This window comes from Aphanomyces astaci (assembly GCF_000520075.1).
Source record: "Aphanomyces astaci strain APO3 unplaced genomic scaffold supercont1.68, whole genome shotgun sequence".
Lineage (NCBI taxonomy): Eukaryota > Oomycota > Saprolegniomycetes > Saprolegniales > Verrucalvaceae > Aphanomyces > Aphanomyces astaci.
In genome coordinates, this window is record NW_009798331.1 from 162,018 (window position 1) to 181,533 (window position 19,516).

The 19,516-nt window shown below is 47.2% G+C and overlaps 12 protein-coding genes across 15 annotated transcripts; 6 read left to right on the top strand and 6 right to left on the bottom strand.

Annotated features, from left to right (window-relative positions):
* Positions 1-204: 204 nt before the first annotated feature.
* On the bottom strand, positions 205-1,658 carry H257_15253 (hypothetical protein). The gene is made up of 2 exons (XM_009843281.1): positions 900-1,658; positions 205-500 (listed from the first exon to the last, which is right to left on the bottom strand). The coding sequence occupies exons 1-2, from the start codon at positions 1,622-1,624 to the stop codon at positions 230-232; spliced, it is 996 nt and encodes a 331-aa protein (XP_009841583.1). The 5' UTR covers positions 1,625-1,658; the 3' UTR covers positions 205-229.
* A 505-nt stretch (positions 1,659-2,163) lies between these two features.
* On the bottom strand, positions 2,164-3,319 carry H257_15254 (hypothetical protein). Of its 3 annotated transcripts, XM_009843282.1 has the most exons (5): positions 3,033-3,319; positions 2,805-2,917; positions 2,607-2,745; positions 2,502-2,552; positions 2,164-2,359 (listed from the first exon to the last, which is right to left on the bottom strand). In XM_009843282.1, exons 1-4 carry the CDS (start codon positions 3,168-3,170, stop codon positions 2,550-2,552), a joined length of 393 nt encoding a protein of 130 aa, XP_009841584.1. In that variant the 5' UTR covers positions 3,171-3,319; the 3' UTR covers positions 2,164-2,359; positions 2,502-2,549. The 3 variants fall into 3 exon arrangements, with proteins under 3 accessions (XP_009841584.1, XP_009841586.1, XP_009841585.1); XM_009843284.1 differs by having other exon boundaries at positions 2,502-2,745; XM_009843283.1 differs by lacking the exon at positions 2,164-2,359 and having other exon boundaries at positions 2,404-2,745.
* Positions 3,320-4,015: 696 nt separating this feature from the next.
* Positions 4,016-5,042, top strand: H257_15255 (hypothetical protein). The gene is made up of 4 exons (XM_009843285.1): positions 4,016-4,255; positions 4,331-4,443; positions 4,552-4,667; positions 4,757-5,042. The coding sequence occupies exons 1-4, from the start codon at positions 4,115-4,117 to the stop codon at positions 4,822-4,824; spliced, it is 438 nt and encodes a 145-aa protein (XP_009841587.1). The 5' UTR covers positions 4,016-4,114; the 3' UTR covers positions 4,825-5,042.
* A 349-nt stretch (positions 5,043-5,391) lies between these two features.
* On the top strand, positions 5,392-6,228 carry H257_15256 (hypothetical protein). The gene has a single exon (XM_009843286.1). The coding sequence runs from the start codon at positions 5,632-5,634 to the stop codon at positions 6,022-6,024; it is 393 nt and encodes a 130-aa protein (XP_009841588.1). The 5' UTR covers positions 5,392-5,631; the 3' UTR covers positions 6,025-6,228.
* Positions 6,119-7,348, bottom strand: H257_15257 (hypothetical protein). Its single transcript, XM_009843287.1, has one exon. It carries the CDS (start codon positions 6,880-6,882, stop codon positions 6,580-6,582), a length of 303 nt encoding a protein of 100 aa, XP_009841589.1. The 5' UTR covers positions 6,883-7,348; the 3' UTR covers positions 6,119-6,579.
* On the top strand, positions 6,215-7,346 carry H257_15258 (hypothetical protein). Its single transcript, XM_009843288.1, has one exon. The coding sequence runs from the start codon at positions 6,942-6,944 to the stop codon at positions 7,284-7,286; it is 345 nt and encodes a 114-aa protein (XP_009841590.1). The 5' UTR covers positions 6,215-6,941; the 3' UTR covers positions 7,287-7,346.
* A 1,785-nt stretch (positions 7,349-9,133) lies between the features above and the next one.
* H257_15259 (hypothetical protein) lies at positions 9,134-9,689 on the top strand. Its single transcript, XM_009843289.1, has one exon. The coding sequence runs from the start codon at positions 9,198-9,200 to the stop codon at positions 9,639-9,641; it is 444 nt and encodes a 147-aa protein (XP_009841591.1). The 5' UTR covers positions 9,134-9,197; the 3' UTR covers positions 9,642-9,689.
* A 460-nt stretch (positions 9,690-10,149) lies between these two features.
* On the top strand, positions 10,150-11,682 carry H257_15260 (hypothetical protein). The gene has a single exon (XM_009843290.1). It carries the CDS (start codon positions 10,250-10,252, stop codon positions 11,648-11,650), a length of 1,401 nt encoding a protein of 466 aa, XP_009841592.1. The 5' UTR covers positions 10,150-10,249; the 3' UTR covers positions 11,651-11,682.
* Positions 11,683-12,100: 418 nt separating this feature from the next.
* Positions 12,101-13,255, bottom strand: H257_15261 (hypothetical protein). Its single transcript, XM_009843291.1, has one exon. It carries the CDS (start codon positions 13,226-13,228, stop codon positions 12,230-12,232), a length of 999 nt encoding a protein of 332 aa, XP_009841593.1. The 5' UTR covers positions 13,229-13,255; the 3' UTR covers positions 12,101-12,229.
* Positions 13,256-13,841: 586 nt separating this feature from the next.
* Positions 13,842-14,788, top strand: H257_15262. Of its 2 annotated transcripts, XM_009843292.1 has the most exons (3): positions 13,842-14,188; positions 14,254-14,624; positions 14,675-14,788. In XM_009843292.1, the coding sequence occupies exons 1-3, from the start codon at positions 13,916-13,918 to the stop codon at positions 14,679-14,681; spliced, it is 651 nt and encodes a 216-aa protein (XP_009841594.1). In that variant the 5' UTR covers positions 13,842-13,915; the 3' UTR covers positions 14,682-14,788. The 2 variants fall into 2 exon arrangements, with proteins under 2 accessions (XP_009841594.1, XP_009841595.1); XM_009843293.1 differs by having other exon boundaries at positions 14,254-14,788.
* Positions 14,789-15,979: 1,191 nt separating this feature from the next.
* H257_15263 (hypothetical protein) lies at positions 15,980-16,941 on the bottom strand. The gene is made up of 2 exons (XM_009843294.1): positions 16,571-16,941; positions 15,980-16,516 (listed from the first exon to the last, which is right to left on the bottom strand). Exons 1-2 carry the CDS (start codon positions 16,835-16,837, stop codon positions 16,025-16,027), a joined length of 759 nt encoding a protein of 252 aa, XP_009841596.1. The 5' UTR covers positions 16,838-16,941; the 3' UTR covers positions 15,980-16,024.
* Positions 16,942-17,582: 641 nt separating this feature from the next.
* Positions 17,583-18,210, bottom strand: H257_15264 (hypothetical protein). The gene has a single exon (XM_009843295.1). It carries the CDS (start codon positions 18,166-18,168, stop codon positions 17,743-17,745), a length of 426 nt encoding a protein of 141 aa, XP_009841597.1. The 5' UTR covers positions 18,169-18,210; the 3' UTR covers positions 17,583-17,742.
* Between the last annotated feature and the right edge of the window lie 1,306 nt (positions 18,211-19,516).

The window sequence follows — 19,516 nt, forward strand, 5'->3', positions numbered from 1 at the left end:
ACAAGTAGTTTCAGATTGACCAATGGGAGAGATGATTGAGGCCTGGTGTGATTGAACAGGATCCGGACATTCATACCAATATTTATATATAATATATACATCGCAAAACGTGGAAATACCCAAGTCGTCCAAATCAAACGAAAGAAATTTTCAACATCGTAACAATATATTTATATATATATACATATATTGCTGATTGGGTTGGTTATTGTGTGTTTTTTTGGTGGGATCACGGTTGGACGTACGTATAGTCGTAATAACTGGGGTTCATGCTGTCGTCAATGTCGTCAATGTCGTCGTCGCTTGCTTGGTCATTGATCACGTCATCAATGACGTGATCGTGTAGGATAACGTCATCTTCAATTTCCACCACCGAGTGGTACCCCACCAGCCCAAACTGCACACTGCCCAACCGCACAGCTTCATATTGTGGGGACTTTTTCAATGTCAGCAACGACGCAAACTGGACGATCTCGTCTTGAGTCAATGCTTCCACGATTCTATGATATAGTAGTACAAAGAACATCATATAAATATATATATAATGTCGAAATAAGAAAATTTGTCAAATATATATATATATATATATATATATATATCGTCGAAATAAGAAATTTTGTCAAATATATATATATATATATATATATATGTACGTGTATTGTCGAAATAAGACATTTTGTCAAGTATATATCGTTAGTATGTAATAAACGGATACGTCCAATGTCATAGTACGACGAAGCCAAGACATTCTAATAGGTCGTTGTATTGTTAGTTTGAATAAAACAATAAATTCACAAAGTCTTATAAAACTTATCAAGTGGGATAAATATGGACCTCATAAACGTTATACATATAAAATTGCTAAAGTCGTTGCCTAGCAATTTCGTGGAGGTACGAACTTGATCGAAGTCAGTTTCGCAGCGATTGTTGCCGAGTGCGACACATCTTGGGCGAAATGCAAGTCGAATGATGGGTGGTGGCGAAGTTTGCCGAGGAAATCCGTCATAAAAGGTTGATTTTTCGAGTAAAAGTCCGCCGCGAGGAGCACCCCTTGTGGTTTCAGCACCCGCGCGACTTCGGCAATCGCGGCGTCGGGATTGGCCTTCATCTCGTGGAAGCTTTGGACGCCGAGGACGATGTCAAAGCGGTGCCGCGAGAACGCCGACATCCGTTGATGCTCGATGTCATAATGCAGGACCCCACGATGGTTCTTGTCGTGCTTTCCGTAGAAGAGTCGCTTGTGCTGCTTGACGGCGACGTGGCTCTTGTCGATACCCACCACGACGATCGGCACGGACGGAGAAAAGGCGCGAAGGACAGTCTGAATCAATTGGAGACTCGCCCCGGTGCCACATCCGACGTCCAACACGTGCAACGAGCGCTGTTCAGATGCCGCACGCTCCACAAGTTGCTGTACACGAGGCAGAGTGAGCAATGCCAGGTAGAGTTGTTGTTGTTGCGGCTGAACCAAGTCATGTGTCTTGGGGTTCCCAAGGGATACATTGTCCACGGGATGTAAGCCCATGTTGACGTACTGCAGCACACCCTTGGACACCGCCTCGGACGCGTACAAGTCATCGTACGACGATGCCTTGTCGAGAGTTGGAGGGGCGGCGGCTGCCATTGCGGTCGAGAGTTGACGTGCGCTTGCAATTGTGCAGAAAATATCGAACAGGGTTATCACACTATTTGAATCGTACCTCGTTGACATAATTTAGTGTATTTCTCTTGGAAATCACGAAAATAACACGAAATTGTATTGTGAGTTCGCTATAAACTCCGAAAATATGGAACAATACTGGTACTTCTGATTGGCTGAATACAGTTGTCCATTCTATAAAAATAACCAATCAGATCTACTATAAATTGGATTAGCCAATAGCGTCGATTTGTGCTTCAGAGTTTTCACTGCGGCGTGCCATTAATGTTACTACAATATTGTTGATTTGATACAAATTTGGGGAGGTGGTGCAATCGAATCGCGCCGACCAAACCGATCCACAATCGATCTGATTGGTTGAATTTCGTTGAGAAGGTTTTGGATTGGCTAATAATTTTGAGCTCATCTGAGGTAGCCAATCAAATCGATTTAAATTCCAACGAGAAACCACAACACGAAATTTCACTCGAAAGCACAATAACTGTATTGTCCTTTTATCCAAAATTTGGACTTTTGTGCTGATTCGCCAAATCTATCGATCGATTGTTTGAATTGACTGTGAATTATGAGTTGTACGACATCACACTAATTGTATCCATACACTAATTCGATGTTAATTGCTCGAAGAGAGGACTTAATTGGCCAGTTGCTTCGTGTTCAGGGTTTTGATTGGTCGATCGATTGTCTGCCGATTTGGTGCTAACGTTACTCATTGGATTGAGCACTCAAATTTTAAATCCGACTTGACAATATATACGTATACTATTATATTAATAGGAATAAATACTTTGGATTTACTACATGATGGAAAAACATGGACGGCTAATTGATTTGATCTTACCAGTAGCTTATCGTAAGCCACAAACCAGAGACCTCCCAATGAACCAAGTCACTATTACGTTTATTCGGTGATGAGGCGGAACGCAGCTTCAAAGCACAGTCCCACCAGGGTAAGCAATCCGATGTAGCCGAAAGCACCGTATTGGCGCTTGGCGGGGTCGCCAGACGAGTAAAAGTGGATGTACACAATGAACCCAATGACGCGAACGAGGCCAGCGATGGCAGCCCACAGCGGTCGGTACACTCTAACCGTGGATGTTTACATCAATATATACGAAGTTACGTGTCGATTTTGAGATCTTACGACGACACGAAGAGGAGGGATAAGAAAGTGGGGAGGTTCTCCAGCACGTTTTGGTGAGCGCGTTGGACGCAGTTGAACGCTAAAAAGTGCTCGTCCTTGGTTTCGGCGTACATCTAATGTCCATCATCAGTATACAGTAGTCGATCAATTGGACATCATCGTATTGCTGTTTGCACGTGTCCAACGGGTTTCAGATAGCGTTAATATATGGCAATGGAGATGGTTTACCTGGGGGTACGCAATACCATAGAGACGGCGGGCAGCCCCAACTTTGAAGCCCGCCCACAGATTCACAAAGGCCACCAGCACCACCACGAGAATGATGTAGCCGTGTTCGGGTTGGAGGGTAGGGGCCACAAATACCATACTAAGTAGCAATGCGTTGGTCGGTCAAGAGTGCAAATTCAAAAGTGCATGACGAACGATAATGGTTAAAACGAGGGGGCTAGTGAAGTTGTGGGGGGGATCGAAGTGATCGAATTGATCACGTTGGGCTTGAGCATTCGTCATCGCGGTGGAACGAGCGGAATGACGGTCCATACTACTATCGGTAGTACTATTAGTAGTACATACTAGTACTGTACCTACTCCAGAGATGTAGTACTTCGTAGTATTTGTGTAACGCGTGTCAGAGCGCAGAGGAAAGCAGCACGGCAACTAGCAAATTGAAAGCCAATTGGTAGCGAGCGTTATGCCAATCTAATGCTACAGCTAAAGCTGTAAGATGGACCAGCCATTTCTGGGCTGGTACAAAAACCGGGGTAGTCCAGAGCAAAGGCGCGTTGGGCCCTTGTCGGTTCCCTAGCACGAGGGGGCGTCGATGGCCGCTGCTCGTAGTTTCGAAACTTGTTGCCGACTTCGCATACGGCCACGTGGATCCGGATGGTATATTCGGAACTATGACAATTTGAACTCCCCCCACCCCAACTGGGAGTACAATGTGTACAGTCAATCACCAACTATGCTTCGTAGCATGGGGTGTTTCTGTGCTACAAGTCGTCATCTACACAGTACTACTACACACAGTACTAGTACTACTAGTACCAGTACGGTACTCTCCCACAAATCAACCAACATTATTATTACTGTACAGTATTCTGTTGATCATGGTCGATTTCAATTGGTCCATGGATATCCTGGGGACGTTTAAATCTAATTTCAATTTCGTATACAATGTCCGCGTATCATGGTCATATTAAAAAAACGACCACGTCGATTACGACGCCTCGTAATCCGACTAAACTTGAGCTCACGTTCGATTACTGTAATTTGGCCTTTTGTGTGGTGGTCACTTCCAAACTGTCCATAACATGGCGCCTTTGATTGCCCCGACCTTCCAGCGCGAACACGGCTACATCATCCTCGTGGTCGTGCTCGTGGTCTTTGTCAACTTTTGGGCTGGCTTTAAAGTTGGCGCCGCACGCAAGCGCTACAACATCAAGTACCCGCAGGTACAGTACACATGTACCATACATACTCCGCTCGTCCCAATTTCGATTCAAAGCAAAGCGCTGTTGTGTGCCTAGATGTATGCGGAAAAGGGCGACAAAAACTTTGTCGAGTTCAACTGCGTCCAACGCGCGCACCAAAACGTATTGGAAAACCTTCCAGTGTTTCTGGCCCTGCTTTTCGTATCCTCGTATGTATCGACGACCGTTAACCGATTGGCTTTGTACTCGACTAACTAATCACCGATTACTGTTAACCGATTGGCTTTGTACTCGACGAACTAATCAATGTAACCTAGCGCGTACCGCCCAGCATGGGCTGCCATCGCTGGCCTTGTGCGTGTCGTGGGGTTCGTGGTGTACGTGATTGGATACTCCACTGGCGACCCTGCGAAGCGTCAGTACGGCGCCTTTGGTAAGTTCAGCACATTAATAGTTCTCTTTTTAGTAGTACATATATTGAAGAGTGTAGTACAGTATTGATTGGGGTTGTGGAAACACTAGGGTACTTGGGCTTTCTCGTGTCGTTGGGGTTGGCCTTCGAAGCATCCTACCGCTTGATTTCTGCTTAATAACTATGAACAGTATCACGACCTTCGCACGTTTGATTATATTTGATATTGCCCCTTGGCACTCTGTCCATTCGATTCCTGAACAGACACTATTAATAGTATCCGTGATGGATTGGTTAGTACTAACAGTATGTAGACTAGTATCTACTGTCTGCAGTGTACACTCAACAGCGTATTTAAATATTTTTAATAATCATGAAAAAATAAAAATACCACAAAATATAAAAATTATAACAAAGAAAAACAAATTGAAAATTCAATTAATTCTACGCGGGCGGCAGTGAACCCCAGCTTTGTACCCACAAGCCTAGAATATTGCAAGATAGTTTTCAACAAACAGACCCAGATTTCAACAACTTTTTGATATTGTTGTGTTTAGTGTTAGTTATTCTAAACAGGAACGATCGACACAACCATATGGACAGAAGGATTTAGCCAATCAGATTGCACGAGACCATCGTATCAATTAGTTCACCACAGGACGCATTTTCACATACAAAACTCAGTACGAAGCACAAAGAATCGATCGATGATGGATTTAGCGATTCAGCACAAAAGTCCAAATTTTGGGTAAAAGGACAATAATATTGGCAAATCGATTCGAAACTGGAGCCCCTCCTTCTGCAGAATCGAATGTCTTCAGCGAATGGATTCAAGAATTGCCTAAGCCAATCAGGCGAGTTTCTGCCAATACAAACGTTTGATATATATAGTTCATTCAGTCCCTCCACATTGGGCAAAACCAGATGCTATATATACTAATTGTTGTATCGTGTATAGTTGTACAAGCTTGTTAAATTCAATCAAATGCGTTCAAATGCTAATCTTTTGGCGAAAGGTCGGTCTCCCAAGTTAAAAATAAACGTGGGGGAAATGCATGCACAATACGTACCAGGTTGTGGATTTGGTGTGAATAAGCAGGCATTCGCATTTGTCGTCCAAAATTGTTTGGCCAACAATGATCGTGCGGTCGACCTCTGTGAATTCGATGTACAAAATGTTGATGGAGGTACCCTCCAGTATATTTCGAATGATATTTCCCAAAGTATGACAGAAAAAAAGATGCCGATTTGGCACTTATTATTCGGACACATGTCCTGGCTCTACATTTTTGATAGTCTTGGAATTTTCAGGAAAAATTGGAGGCATCCAGATATTTCACGACAAACTTATGGTGTAAAATATTATACCCGTACATGACTTTGGGAGCTTGGAGAAACAGAATATCACTTGTGGCATCCCAAAAAGCCCTTAACGATTTCCACTAACGTTACAGTATAGAAAGTAATATCCAGTATTGTGCTTTTCAGTGAAATTTGCCTATTTTGGGGTATTGATGCCAACTAATCGAGAAAAGGAGTATGATTGGCTACAAAGAACGAAGGTTGCGATTTGATTGGCTAAAAAGATTGATTGTTGTATTGCAGTCACAAAGATACCTCTTCAACTTAGTTTTATATGAAATTTCGAAGGTCTGGCGATTGTTCGGTGGTTGATTGAATCAACCACCGAAGGAAATTTTGAGTAGAAAACACAATAACATAGTGTAGAAAGAACAGAATCACATGATATCACAAGCCAGGAATTGTAACATGTAGGAACTTCTCATTTCCAACACGAGTGCAATTGCATGACCTGCGAAATAAGAGGTAAAATACTCAATTTAAGAAGTAATTGGGAGAAACCCGCATTCTTTTTCGCCAATCAAAACGCAATCGTCATTCTCTTGAGCCAATCATTCTGTTTTGGTTGATTTCAACAACCAAAAAGCACATTTGGACCACAACACAGTACCTCTGGTTCAATCGAAAACACTTGGGCATGGCTCATGTCGACAGAATTGAACCTGCCTAGGACATGCCGTCGAACCACCGGTGCGACAATGTCCAGATACGCAGGAATGCCCACTTGGAGATGCCATACATCAAGTGCGTCGTTGATGGTCGACACATCCACCAACTCCCGACTGACCACTTGGTTCAATGTCTCTGTAGAGAGCGTGTACTTTTGAAGTATGTAGTCGATGTTGCGGTACAGCAGTTGAGTGAGCCAGACCATTCCGTGTTGACGGCACGCGTCGTTGGTAGCTGACAGTGTCACACGGCTTAAGCGTTTGAATGCTGGATGTGCCACGTTCGGGCCACGCTGTCACAGTAGGGTCAACACACAAAATACAGTACCACCGGATCGCATCAACGACACTGTACCGAGAAGCCCTTGGCAGTGGCGATCCACTACGCCATCCCTGTAATCAATATGCCGTTGTCGCCTCATGTGCCTGTTTTCCTGCATCACCAACGACTTGTCTTCATCGAGAGCGATGGCGATGTCGTGCCGTGGCAGCGCCTGGGCGACGACGACGACGGACGATGGTGCGTCACCCACCACACCTGTCGTTCCTCTTCAAGCTGACACACGAGCCGTCGCAGGTGGCCGACCTCCTGCTTCTCCTTCTACCGTAGCACCCTCTGCAAGTTAAGCTTGCGGTGCGAACGGCTCGCATCTGACGGCATGTCCACGACGTGACAAATGGACTTATACGTTACGCTGAACAGCGATATTCTATTGGTCGATGTTGCAGAACCGGTATTTCCATTCGTCGAAAATATCGACTCCCTTTCCAAATTCCTAATACTATTAATAGTACAGTCTACAGCACTGTTAGTATACTACAAAAATATTAAAAGTGGTGCTAATAACGTTATCAGCTAAGAGCAAGGTGAATATGATTGGTCAGTTGACTTAGTACTCCAACAAAAATTCCAACATTTGCCAATTTGGGGGGATTGTTGAATCGCCTAAATCGCCAACATGTCAATAATGAAAACAGTACCGGTATGATTGGCTAAAAAAATAAGAATGGTGCACTGCTATTGGCTAAAATGAATGAATTTTGAACAAAGGTACCTCTGCAAACTTTGTTTTATATGAGCTTTCGCAGGCCCAGCAATTGTTTGGTGGTTCATTAAACGAACCACAAGAATTCAGTAGAGCACACTATATAATACCATTAATCCACACAATTAGTGTAGGATCATCGTTGCCTTCATCGAAAGACGGCTTACCATATCTCGGCGCGTTCGAGTGGCGACATGGTAAGAAAGTTCCAACCAAGACGGTGCCGACCTTGGCTGGAGACTTTATATACGTATGGGCATGGTTACGTGACATTTTTTGGGACGATCGAAGGGTCCCAAAAAGTGTCACGTAACCACGCCCTTCGATGGAGGGGTTCCTTTGCTCCAAATTGCTATTATAATAGTGTTTCTTAAAGAGGAGAATTAATGCAGTTCGTAGGACTTAAAATAATGTCGAAATTCGTATTAGTGTTGATGGAAAATGAATTAACAATAAGTGAGTGGAAATATCCATAGGCTGAATACAGTTCCGAACCAATTGATTTTATCGAGTTACACGTCAGAAATTGCAGGTGATTGGTTGAAAATTTCAGAGAGATTGTTTTCTACCAATCATAACTGTACTGCTCATACGTACAGCTGATCGTATGCGGGTGTGTACATAATACACAAGTGTATGTCCGAACATATTCCGTTCGGACAATTTCATCCGGACAAAATATGTTCCCTTAACTCAAATACAAATGTCAAGTATGCCCGACTGAAATTGTCCGAACGTTGTCCGCAAAGTGATCATATTCACCCATATCGCCTTGATACAGCCAGTCCTCGTGTCGTTCGTTACAAATGTACCAATGTGTGTCGCAATTAAACGGGATACCGGTATAAGTTTAGCTACAGTTTATAAGCAGTCGAGCATAGATTTCGTGCGCATCCTCCGCTCGTGGCCATTCTGCAGGGAACGCTCACATATTTTGGGATATCTCAGTCGTAAAGCTGCCGAATGCCATATTAACTAGTATATGTGTGCAGTAGTACTCCGGAGTAACGGTACTACAGTATAGCACTCTTTTCACGCGTTTACGTGTATAAAGTTAGTTTCGCCCTAACATTACTTAGACTTGTACATACTATACGTATACATACTGTCTAGTTGAGCCCCTATGGGTGGGGGTGCACATATCAACATACGTGTCGGCTCTCGGTCGAGATCCAGCCTCAGGAGGATTCAGAATTCTAGTCGACCTCGAGTAAATTCACGACGGAAATGTGTCGCGACGCGTTACAAGGCCTGGCTTTGTGATTTGGTTGTGTCACAACCGTCGCCCGACTCGTTGTCCAATCAAAAACTATACAATCTCCAAGCAGCCAATGACACACTGTGCATAATGATGGGCTGTAATGGCGCTGTAACACGACGAAGTGTAGCAGCGTGCGACAGAGTGACAATTGCCAAGTTACCCGAGGTAGCAGTTTGCCTTTTGCGTGATTCCACCGACCACCACCACGACGTAAATGAAAAACATATTCCGGTCGTTTGAAGCACAGCGACCGTCGCTGCCGTCGACGCCGCTGCCATCAACAAGACCCCAGCAATACCAACCGTCGCTCCATCTTTCCAAGGCAGACATCTCGGCCATGTTTCTCCTAGACGTTCAACAACCAGACCATCATCGGAGGCATTCGCTGGTGCATGATGAGCGCCGCCGCCGACATAGCCTCCATCCCCCACGACCTGCGAGCAACCTTCGAAGCAACAAAGAGAAGCTGCCATACGAAATGTACGGTGACAACTTGGTGGATGACGTCCACATGTCGAAAAAACCTCAACACCACACTACAAGCCTCGCCAATCGACCAAAAGTAGTGCTCTTCGACGCCACAATCTTCACCGACTCGGAATCACGTACTGACCAGAGCAGTATGCGGCACTCGATGCCGTCGCAATTTTGCTACTAAAGCGAAACTCTTTACCCTAACTTAATCGAACGTTATGCATGAGCGTAATTATACTAGCGTTTGTTAATACCGTGGCACCATTGGTTACCAGTTGAACAACTCTGGAAGTTATCGATGACTCTAGTACCGGTGAACACTCAAAGGCAAAGTCACAACAAGTTGTGGTGCGGCAGTATGTAGTCCGAACAGTTCGTTAACTTTGCACTCGATATTTCGATTTAGGATGTACTACCGGAACTCGTGACTACACCGAGTGGGTACTGTAGTTAGTTACTCCGAGTGTACAGTATTAATACCTGTTAACCTTGCAATCGATATTTCGATTCTCGCCAATTATTTTGCAAATAATTGAGCAAAACATGTAAATACCCTTCAAGAGTTGATATCTCTCTAAACGTCGATACCAAGCATTTCATGTTCAAGATCGTCACTGGCGTTCCAGAAAAATACACTTCCCAGCATGAGACAAGTGGTCGAATTAGTAATTTCCAACAGGACAAACAAGTCACAGTCAGTAAATAAAGTTACTGTACGTATAGTACAGCTGTACTGTAGGGCTAACTTACAGTTAGTACAGTAGTAGCACAGACACTTGTAACCAAAAGTTGATGGGCAAATTCATCGTGGTGGGAGGTGGACCCGTGGGCTGCTTGGCGGCTCTGCAGCTGGCTCATCAGGGTCACACGGTCACGCTTTACGAAGGCCGAGGTCACATTCCTACTGATCCTAGCCAAAGCTACCCCATTGGAGTGAACCCTCGAGGCCTGCATGCGATCGAGTCGGTGGCGCCGGACGTGGCGCAGCGCATTCGGTCCGAAGGGCACGTGATCGCTGCGTGGGAAATCTACGCCGGTCCTCGGCGCGTGGCCAAGCAAGTTTCTGGCGTCGTCTATGGCACATCCCGCGGAAACGTCAACTTGCACTTGTGGAACGCATGTACGAAATGCCCCCACGCCATCACGTTGCGTATGAACCACCGGCTTCAATCGATGGACTTTGCAGCGAAAACGCTCACGTTTGAGACAACAGATGGGTCGGTTGTTGTCGTGGACGCCGCGGACGCGCGAGTCGTAGGTGCAGACGGCGTGCACTCGACGGTGCGCACGTACATGCAGCAAGCCGACGCCACATTCTTCGTCACCGTTACTCCATGGGCGAACGAGTACCGCGTGCTATTTGGCCGTGTAGGTCAGCCTGCCCCTGGATTAGATCCGAGTGTACATTACATTTTCAGCGGCGGGTACACTGCGACAATCGACAACGGCGGCGCCAAGCAGTGGACGCTGGTCACCACCATGCGCGACTCGGACGACGCTGGCGTCAGCTCGTCCCAGCTCGTTCGCGAAACTGATGCCTCCGAAGCCAACGTTGCCAAATTAAAGGCATGGATTCACTCTATTGCCCCTGCTATGGTCGATGTGTTGTCTCCAGACGAACTCGTTCGGTACTTTAGCCGACGAACGTATCGTGGAGCGGTGGTAGAGTGCAGCAAATTCGACGTGGATGAGTGGGTCGTGCTAGTCGGAGATGCCGCGCACTCGGTACTGCCGCCCACTGGTGAAGGCATCAACAGCGGCTTGGAAGACACGCTCGTGTTGGCGGCCGCGGTCGGCTGCACCGCCGGCGCTTCTTCCTGTTTTGCAGCGTACACCAAATCCCGGATGCCAGACATAGCCGCGCTGTGGACATACGCTACCCACTTGAATGCGAGCCCTTCGTTTCTGGGCGAGCGGCTAGCCAGGTTGGTCTTTTTGATTGCCGAAAGCAAGTCCCATCACAGCATTGGCCAGAGTCTCTTTGGACCGATGGGTATCCACCGCTGGCCATACAAACGTATTGTGGACAACTGGGCGTGGCGTCGCCTTCTGTGGATCAACGCCGCCAGAGTGCTGACGTATCCGCTCTCGGTTGTGGCGTGGGTGCTATGCCTTCCGTTTAAATTGGCCCGTTCGACGCCAACCTTTGCGACGACAAAGTCGGCGTTCAAGTTGCAGCGGGGGGTGGTTTAATGTGAATGAAAAATGATCCTCGTCTTGCTTTGGTCATGTACAGCTTCTTTTTATTGTTTATCATGAGGATTGTTTGCCTCAGGCATACACCATTGGAATACGCCAAGTTGTACTAGTTGGACCAACACTTTGTGTATGTGGACAACACGTTGATCATACATAAACCACGCGAGGGGTCTATCTAAACATGGAGCGACATGAGAATGAATAACCAAATAAAGGTACGGAGCCAATATCCGATTGTAGGAATCCATGAACAACGTCAAATTAGTGTGTGACTTCAATTAGTGTGATACACATCGTACAAATTTCAGTACAAAGTATCGATGGATAGATTTGGCAATTCTCCACGAAAGTCCAAAGTTTGGGTAAAAGGACAATAATACCGTGAAGAAGACCTCTCTCTCACGAGCTGTATTGCGGTATTATGTACTATTGTACAGTATTGTAGTGCAAACTTTGAATTAAAAGCTTATAAACCAAGGAGTAAGTACATTCATCCTGTCGTAGACAACGTCACGCACACATACACACACAACGTAGCGAGGAACCCCCTAGAATCGATTGAGTTGATATCAGTTATGTCGCGAAATGGCCATTGGATTCCAACCACTGCAGCGTCGGTGGCAGAATTTCACCAAGTGTTCGCGTTTGGTACCCCAGCTCAGTCTTGGCCTTGGTGCTGTCGACTATGGACGTGGCACACACTTCGTAGGCTACGTCGTAGCTGATTTCTGGCTCAACGTGGGACCAGTACACCGAGTAGAGGTCGTACAGTCGACCGAGTAGGAGGACTACCCACCGTGGAAGCGGCCGCCGCGTCTCCTTCTTGCCCATGAGGGTGGCTGCGTTGACGATCAAGTCGCGGTAGCTGGCGGTCTCGCCCCCGAGAAGGTAGTTCTCACCCACTCGGCCTCGCTCGGCGGCGGCGATCGTGGCGTCGGCCACGTCCGGCGCGTACGCAAACGAGCCCATGCCTGGCGGGATGCCGTCTAACCGATTCTTGGCCAGCATGAGGAATATGCGGCTAAAGTTCTTGGTGTCGTGGGGCCCGACGATCTGTCCGGGGTTTACAATCACAGCGTCAAGGCCATGGGAGGCTATGGCGTCGCGCACGACGACTTCGGCATCGCGTTTGGAGCGGCTGTAGTTCATCGAGTAGTCGCGGCGTCCGTCGTCGGGGGTTGTTTCCACGAGCACGTGGGGAACGTACCCGTAGGCACTGATGGAGCTCACAAACACAAAGCGCTTGGCGCGACGTTGCACGGCGGCGTCGCACATGGCTTTGGTGCCGTACACGTTCTCTTCGTATTGCAACCGATGAGTGGCAACCCACAACGACGTGTTGGCCGCGACGTGGAACACTGCGTCCACGTCCAGAGGCATCGCGGCGGCAATGGACGCTGCGTCCAGCATGTTCCCCACCACACACGTCACCCCGCCACGCGCTGTGAGTGGTGCCGTGACAGACGTGGCTCGAACGAACGCGATCACGGTCCAGTGTTGCTCCAGCAACGAGTTGACGAGGTTTTGGCCCAGGAAGCCCGTCGCGCCCGTCACGAAGGCTACCTTGGACATGGCAAGTCCTCGTTGACTCCTGTCGTGAGAATTGCAATTTGATCAAAATATCTTTTCATTTTGAGCCAATCAATTTGTAATGATTTAGATTATCAACGAATCAGCATCATACTTGGCTTATCCACACATACAAGTCTTTCATTGGATAGACTAGTACAATAATATCCAATCCAGTGATTCTACTGGGTTTCGCCGCCATAATCGGCGAAACCCAGTAGTACCATTTCAGGCATTTCAATTTGACGAAAAAGCCCTATGATAGGACTTTTCGGGGCTGAACTTATGTTTGGACTTATCAATAAAACCAACCAACAGGTGGGAGTATAAGTCCAAAACTGGTCCTACCTAAGGGCTATCCGTATAAATCAGACCTTTACAGTGTTAAGTCTGACGAGTGGAGATGCTCGTACGTTAGTCCTCGACATTCAATCACCTTTTAAAGGAACGCATTCGCGGGAATCAAGCCACACATAAAGGCTAGGGATTGGCTGCAAGAAGACCAGTAGCATCACACCCTCGGGTGTGCATGTCGCTGATGTTTCTTCAGCAGTCGCCTATATTTATCGCAGGCTGTTGATTCATTGGCTTGGCGGGGTCTTATCTGACTTTTCATCGCTCCCACATTGCACAAAAAACCGAAGACAATAATATCATCGTTGAGTGGTCATTGATTCCGGAACCCGCATCATGGGCATAATCAATTCGGTGCAAGCAATCAAGATCCGGCGAAATGGCGAACTCGTGCTGCTCGCACAGTATCGCACGTTCTTGGTGGAGAAGTGTCCTGACTTTGCCTTTGTACGCTGCAAAATCACTCCTGCGATCCAACACCGCGTGTTGGCCAACTGGGAAGCCATTGCATGTGGCCACACCCCCGCGATGCGAGCCAAAGGACACTCGTCCCCTGTCGTGTACTTTTACGACAGCTTTTACACGCGACTGTTTGAAGTGGCCCCCGAGGTAGTAATACTCTCTCGAGATGTGTGAGTTTTGTTGCTTACCGTTGTAATATATTACAACGGTAGGTGCGCTCGCTGTTTCGATCGTCGATCATCGTGCAAGGCAAGGCGCTGATCAACATTGTCCAGAGCATTGCCAATGGCGTCAACTCCGCCGACGCTATTGCCAACGTCGTCGAATTGGCATATCGCCACAACCAATACGGCGTGAAAATGCAATACTACAACGTGCTGGGGCGCGTGCTGCTGGAAGTCCTCCGAGATTGCACTGGGCACGAGTTGTGGACAAATGAGTTGGACGTGGGTTGGCGGACAGTGTATGCGTACATGATGACGACGATGGCTCCAATTTTATACCATGGCGTGACCCACCCCACAGAGCGCGACAAGGCCATGGCAAAACGAGGGCGCTATCGCCATAATATGAAGAGAAAGCGGTACTCAAGTGTCCAACCGGTTGCAGTGTCACTGAATTCCCTCCTTCCAGAATCTAGTGCGTCAGAGTGCCCCGTCAAGCAGCTCGCGTGGAGGGAGCCCCCGTCGTAACTTGGCAGCACAGTCAACAGTTCGGGTCCAATTAATACAGTATCTATCGTCGCGTTTCGTAAATGGTTCCAACAATGTGTGAGCATACACGAGGAATTCGAACAGGGGATGGCTTGGACTTGACCAAATTCGGTCGTGACTATAGGCCCTGTGTTCATGATTGCTGTACCCTGCCTGATCATGATTGCTTGCACCGAAAGGAACATGTACTCCTGAAGTTCATATCGTCGCATCCTACGTGATTCCTAAAGCAATAAGGGAACGGAATACTCCCTGAAACGCCCGTATGTTGAAACAGTACACGTCTCTCTCTGTCCTCGTAAAGTTAGGCGATGCATATTTACTGCGGACGAATCAAGAAGATGATTGCCATGCGAGTTTTGTTTCTCGTGACTTGTAATGCGATCAAGTTGATCCTAATGTTCGTAGAACTGACGCCACCAATACAAGTATTCATTCACGAGGGTCTATGCTACGTCGTCACTAGGGATTCACCCTGCAGAATTCGCTGAGGCCGATATTTCTAGCGGCGAAGAGCGCTAGTCGTGCTGCTTGCAGAGTATCGCATGTTCTTGATGGAACAGCCCCTGGCTTTGCCCTTGTGCGGTGAAATGTCCCCCGTTGCTGCGTGTTGATAGTTGGGAAGCTACCACCAACGGCTACACACCCGCCATGTGAGCCAACGGAAACGCGTCGTCAGTTATTGACTTTTACGACGTATTTTACAACAGACTGTATGAAGTGGCCGTAAGGTGGAAGGAAGTGATTCAACAAAATAGTACTCGTGTGTGTTGTGTTTGCTGCATACAAAGCTGTGCCTGGTGTACTACAGGTGCTCCCCCTAGTTCGATCCTCGATCGTTGTGCAAGGCGAGGCGTTGATCATCGTTGTCCAAAGCAATGCCAGCGACCCCAATTAATACTGCTGCGATTGCCAGCGTGATGGCATTTAGCACATCAGCACAACCGATATGGTGTTGTTGAACTTGAGCACTTGTGATCACATTGGATCTGTCGCAAATTCTCCAACCCTCGTTATCCAAAGCCATACGGAGGACCTCAATTATAATACATTAAAACCCTTGGACAATGGACCGTTTCCAGGCTTTCAGGGTTTTCATGTTATACTGGTCGAAGCCTTTGGCGTACGATTAATACCACTCAGGTATTCCCTTGTCCAGCCAACTAAGCTTACTGTAGTAAGTACAGTACTCGGGGCGCAGATTGGGCATATATTGTAGTTAGAAATAATATCGTATATTTGAACAATTCTATTAGGAGGGCTATCCAGTTTACCGATGAGAAGGTTGCACAGGGCACTGCAGCACGCCACCTGTGGGCGACACTTGTGCGAAGTTTACTGGACATTGGCCGCCCCCTCCAGCGTTCATTGGTTGTACAGCTTTGGGGGCGCGGAAGGTCATGGTGTGGATAAACCGCCCAGACTTGGCCATTTCTTTGTCCTTGTTGGATGGAGCAGTATGACCATGATACACGATGGGAGTCATGGCCGTCAGCATATACGCGTAGACCGTTCGCCACGCCAGGTCCAAGGGGGGATTCCACACGGCATCGCCCCCGCTGCATCGTTTCAGGGATGTCAACAGCACTTTGCCGAGGGTGTTGTAGTACTCCATTTTCACTTTGTATTTATTGTGTCGGTAGGCCAAATCGACCACCCGTTCAATCGCCTGGGGGGAATTGACGGCATGGGTGATGGACTGAACGATGTTGATCAACGCTTTGCCTTGGACAATGATCGACGACCGAAACAGGGGTCTAGTCTATTTGAATAACAGAAAGTCAGCAATATAGTTAAGGTTTAAAAACAACAGTACCGACGGGTCTTCCACGAACAAATCATTGTAAAAGTTGTCGTAAAAGTACACCACGGGCGACTCGATTCCTTTCATCCCCAACGCCGTGCCGTTCGCGACCGAATCCCAATTCGCCATGACAAGACGAGTAATGTCGGGGGTGATGAGGCACGCGGTGTAGGCAAAGTCGGGGCACTTGGCCTGGAGAAAGCGTTTGTACTTGGAGTGCAGGGACAAACTTCCGTCAGCGTTCCGGGTCACGGCTTGCACCGAATACTTGATGCCCATGTGCAGTCGTGCTACAGGACCGAATCTGCGGGGAATACAGTATATGCTGTGAATAGTACCAAGCAAATGTGGGTGTGGTTTGCATGAGGTTATGAGGTTATTCGTGGAAGTTTGAGTTGTGGCAGCGGCGAGATGGAGGCGCCATTTTGAATATCCGACGAAACGGCAACAAGTATACGGAAGTTGCAAGCCCTTTGAACTAAACACACTCGCTGGTTTTTTGCATCAATGAAAAAAATGGCATTTCTCGGACACGTTAGGCGTGGCAAAACGTTGTTGGTGGAATCTGTGTGACGAGGCTTCAGTTTTGATTTAGGGTTTTTCCCCGCTCAGTGCAATTCGCCCACGGCAGTGTATGTGGTGTACACACACAGGATGTCAATGCTCCTACAGGTACAAGTTTAAACCGACAATGAGTGTGAGGGAAGGGGGGCTCGTAAGTGCAACGGGTATGCACAACCCCGTGAAACTCCAAGCTAAGCCAAGCAGTTACTCCCCACGTGAAAACGGGTCGGACGAGTCGTTTTCATCCAGGTAATTCCGTAAGTTGAGTATAACGAGGTCGACCATGTCTCCCGAATTCAGTTGCGCATACGTTGAAGTAAAAGTAGTAATTATGTAAAGTGTACCGTATAGTCGATTGTGGGTTGCATGTGGATTTGTCGACGATACTGCGTACGTACAGTAACTGTACCAGTGCAAATGGTATTGTAGTTGAGCGATTTTGTTCCCAACTCCAACGAGTTCCCAGCTTGACTGTGAATTACTTGTGTTTCTCGAATAAATACTAACGTTAGTAGTACGTCGATGCGATCTACACTACTCAAGTGTCATGCCACCAATACTGCAACTACCAGGTGTGGGTCGTCGTCGCGATGGTGTCATCGTCGACCCTTGTCTTGATGTCACGCAATGAGCTTGAAGCTGTTGCCGACTCTGATCATTCTCGGATGCCGGGATGGTTTGCGCTTGCACGTGCGGCAAGCGTCCTTGTTCTCTCCTTCTGGGATCGCTCCCAATCGAGTCATGCGGTGGCGCCCCCGAGTGGCCATTGCGACCGTGAACGGCACTTTCTTTCCAGCGACCATTTCCGGCCGGTGGCGGAACTTTTCTGGCGGCGACACCGGCGGCTTCACGTGCCTGTAGAACGCCAACGGGAACAGATTGTGCTGTGTGTCGTGGGTCTTCAGAACGTCCTTGATTTGATTTAGCTGGTGTTCGTAACCAAGGTTGTTGTTGTTGCGGCGTAGCCACCGCGGGTCGAGGCCGAACTTGGTTTCCTTGTCAAATAGCCCCATCGCGTGAAATTCTACAGTGTCGTCGCCATCCATCGTTCGTCAGAGGTGGTGGTTGGTCAGCGATGTGGATTTAGAATCTGACGTTAGGTCGGTTCGAATTTAAGCTGGTTTCGATCCATAGAATTGCCCACGCGATTTCTTGCAACCTGCGACAGACCACTTGCCATGATTGGCTACACATGGTAAAAATATGTGACGCGCGAGAAGTAACGATTACCACGACCTCAGAATCATGAACTTACAAGCTTCTTTGGGCAACATGGAGCTTTGAGTGCAATTTGGACAGCTTCAACTTATCACTCGGTTGGAGCCATCGATGGCGTGAAGAGGCGATGGATGTGGTGCGCGCGCCACATTTGCAAGATAAGTGGCCTCCGGTACTGTACAGTAGTGACGGCACTCTTTTTTCTGCTACGGTATGTACCAGGTACTCCGTATTTGACTTTCTCTTCACTGCATCCAGCGCGACAACTGGTGCATCACGGTATGGGCAATGCAAGGATACGTTACTGTACAGTAAGTACACTTCATTAACCCTTTGAAATATAATCTCCAAATTATTCCTATCTCAAGTCGATTTGGAGATTCGATCGCTGAATCTCCCTCAGCTCACAAGAGCGAGCGTTACAGTAGTAGTATGGAAGAGTTGAAGTATCCTTTAGAACAAATGATGCAAGGGTTCATCAGCACCGCGACGTTCGGATATCTGAGCGAGGTGTGTAACTGTACTTGCTTCTTTCTGGTGCTGTCACATGGGACTCTTCGAAGCATGATGTACTACGTAGTATTAATATGATGAACAAACAGTTAAACAACGCTGTGAGTTCACTATCCCCGGTAGGTGATTGCAAGTACTTCGAAGTAACTTTAACGTTAGGATTTAGCTTAGCAAGTGCTATATATTTTGTAGATACTACTACGTAGTATATATTAATAGTAGTATTGTGCTTTTCACTCGTTTTGGCTAGTCACACCATAAACCTGGGTGTTTGTTACATCGAACCCAGTGTTTTAGATTATCTGTGCCGTGATTTACTGTTAGGATGTCACGTTTCGTTACAGAATGTAATTATAGGGAGGTCATTTACCGGTATGCAACTCCCTCGCTTTTGCACATTTGAAAAGTGCAAATCGAAGTTAACGTTATATGTGCTATTCACGGGACCAAGTTGCACAATTCACTGGCCATCATTAACAACTTTTGATATTGCAAATGACTCACAGCGAGGACATGCGCCTGAGTTCTGCCGTATAGCGATGTACGTATGGTGCCATATCCTAGAAAACCACGCGTAGTACATGCATGTAGCATGTACTACGCGATGGAATTAACAGCCAAGGTGTTTTGGCTACTTTCAGTACTGTATTAAAATCACATGCA

Bases quoted from the DNA above. Each gene is read 5' to 3' on its own strand.
- H257_15253 (XM_009843281.1), bottom strand. From the start codon at position 1,624: ATGGCAGCCGCCGCCCCTCCAACTCTCGACAAGGCATCGTCGTACGAT. The intron at 501-899 runs GTTCGTACCTCC...ACTATATCATAG, and splicing joins GCGAAACTGACTTCGATCAA to AATCGTGGAAGCATTGACTC.
- H257_15254 (XM_009843284.1), bottom strand. From the start codon at position 3,170: ATGGTATTTGTGGCCCCTACCCTCCAACCCGAACACGGCTACATCATT. The intron at 2,918-3,032 runs GTAAACCATCTC...GATGGACATTAG, and splicing joins ATGGTATTGCGTACCCCCAG to ATGTACGCCGAAACCAAGGA. The intron at 2,746-2,804 runs GTAAGATCTCAA...ATCCACGGTTAG, and splicing joins TCCCTCCTCTTCGTGTCGTC to AGTGTACCGACCGCTGTGGG.
- H257_15255 (XM_009843285.1), top strand. From the start codon at position 4,115: ATGGCGCCTTTGATTGCCCCGACCTTCCAGCGCGAACACGGCTACATC. The intron at 4,256-4,330 runs GTACAGTACACA...TTGTGTGCCTAG, and splicing joins ACAACATCAAGTACCCGCAG to ATGTATGCGGAAAAGGGCGA. The intron at 4,444-4,551 runs GTATGTATCGAC...AATGTAACCTAG, and splicing joins GCCCTGCTTTTCGTATCCTC to CGCGTACCGCCCAGCATGGG.
- H257_15256 (XM_009843286.1), top strand. From the start codon at position 5,632: ATGCGTTCAAATGCTAATCTTTTGGCGAAAGGTCGGTCTCCCAAGTTA.
- H257_15257 (XM_009843287.1), bottom strand. From the start codon at position 6,882: ATGGTCTGGCTCACTCAACTGCTGTACCGCAACATCGACTACATACTT.
- H257_15258 (XM_009843288.1), top strand. From the start codon at position 6,942: ATGCTGGATGTGCCACGTTCGGGCCACGCTGTCACAGTAGGGTCAACA.
- H257_15259 (XM_009843289.1), top strand. From the start codon at position 9,198: ATGAAAAACATATTCCGGTCGTTTGAAGCACAGCGACCGTCGCTGCCG.
- H257_15260 (XM_009843290.1), top strand. From the start codon at position 10,250: ATGGGCAAATTCATCGTGGTGGGAGGTGGACCCGTGGGCTGCTTGGCG.
- H257_15261 (XM_009843291.1), bottom strand. From the start codon at position 13,228: ATGTCCAAGGTAGCCTTCGTGACGGGCGCGACGGGCTTCCTGGGCCAA.
- H257_15262 (XM_009843293.1), top strand. From the start codon at position 13,916: ATGGGCATAATCAATTCGGTGCAAGCAATCAAGATCCGGCGAAATGGC. The intron at 14,189-14,253 runs GTAGTAATACTC...TTACAACGGTAG, and splicing joins TGTTTGAAGTGGCCCCCGAG to GTGCGCTCGCTGTTTCGATC.
- H257_15263 (XM_009843294.1), bottom strand. From the start codon at position 16,837: ATGGGCATCAAGTATTCGGTGCAAGCCGTGACCCGGAACGCTGACGGA. The intron at 16,517-16,570 runs GTACTGTTGTTT...TTATTCAAATAG, and splicing joins TGTTCGTGGAAGACCCGTCG to ACTAGACCCCTGTTTCGGTC.
- H257_15264 (XM_009843295.1), bottom strand. From the start codon at position 18,168: ATGGATGGCGACGACACTGTAGAATTTCACGCGATGGGGCTATTTGAC.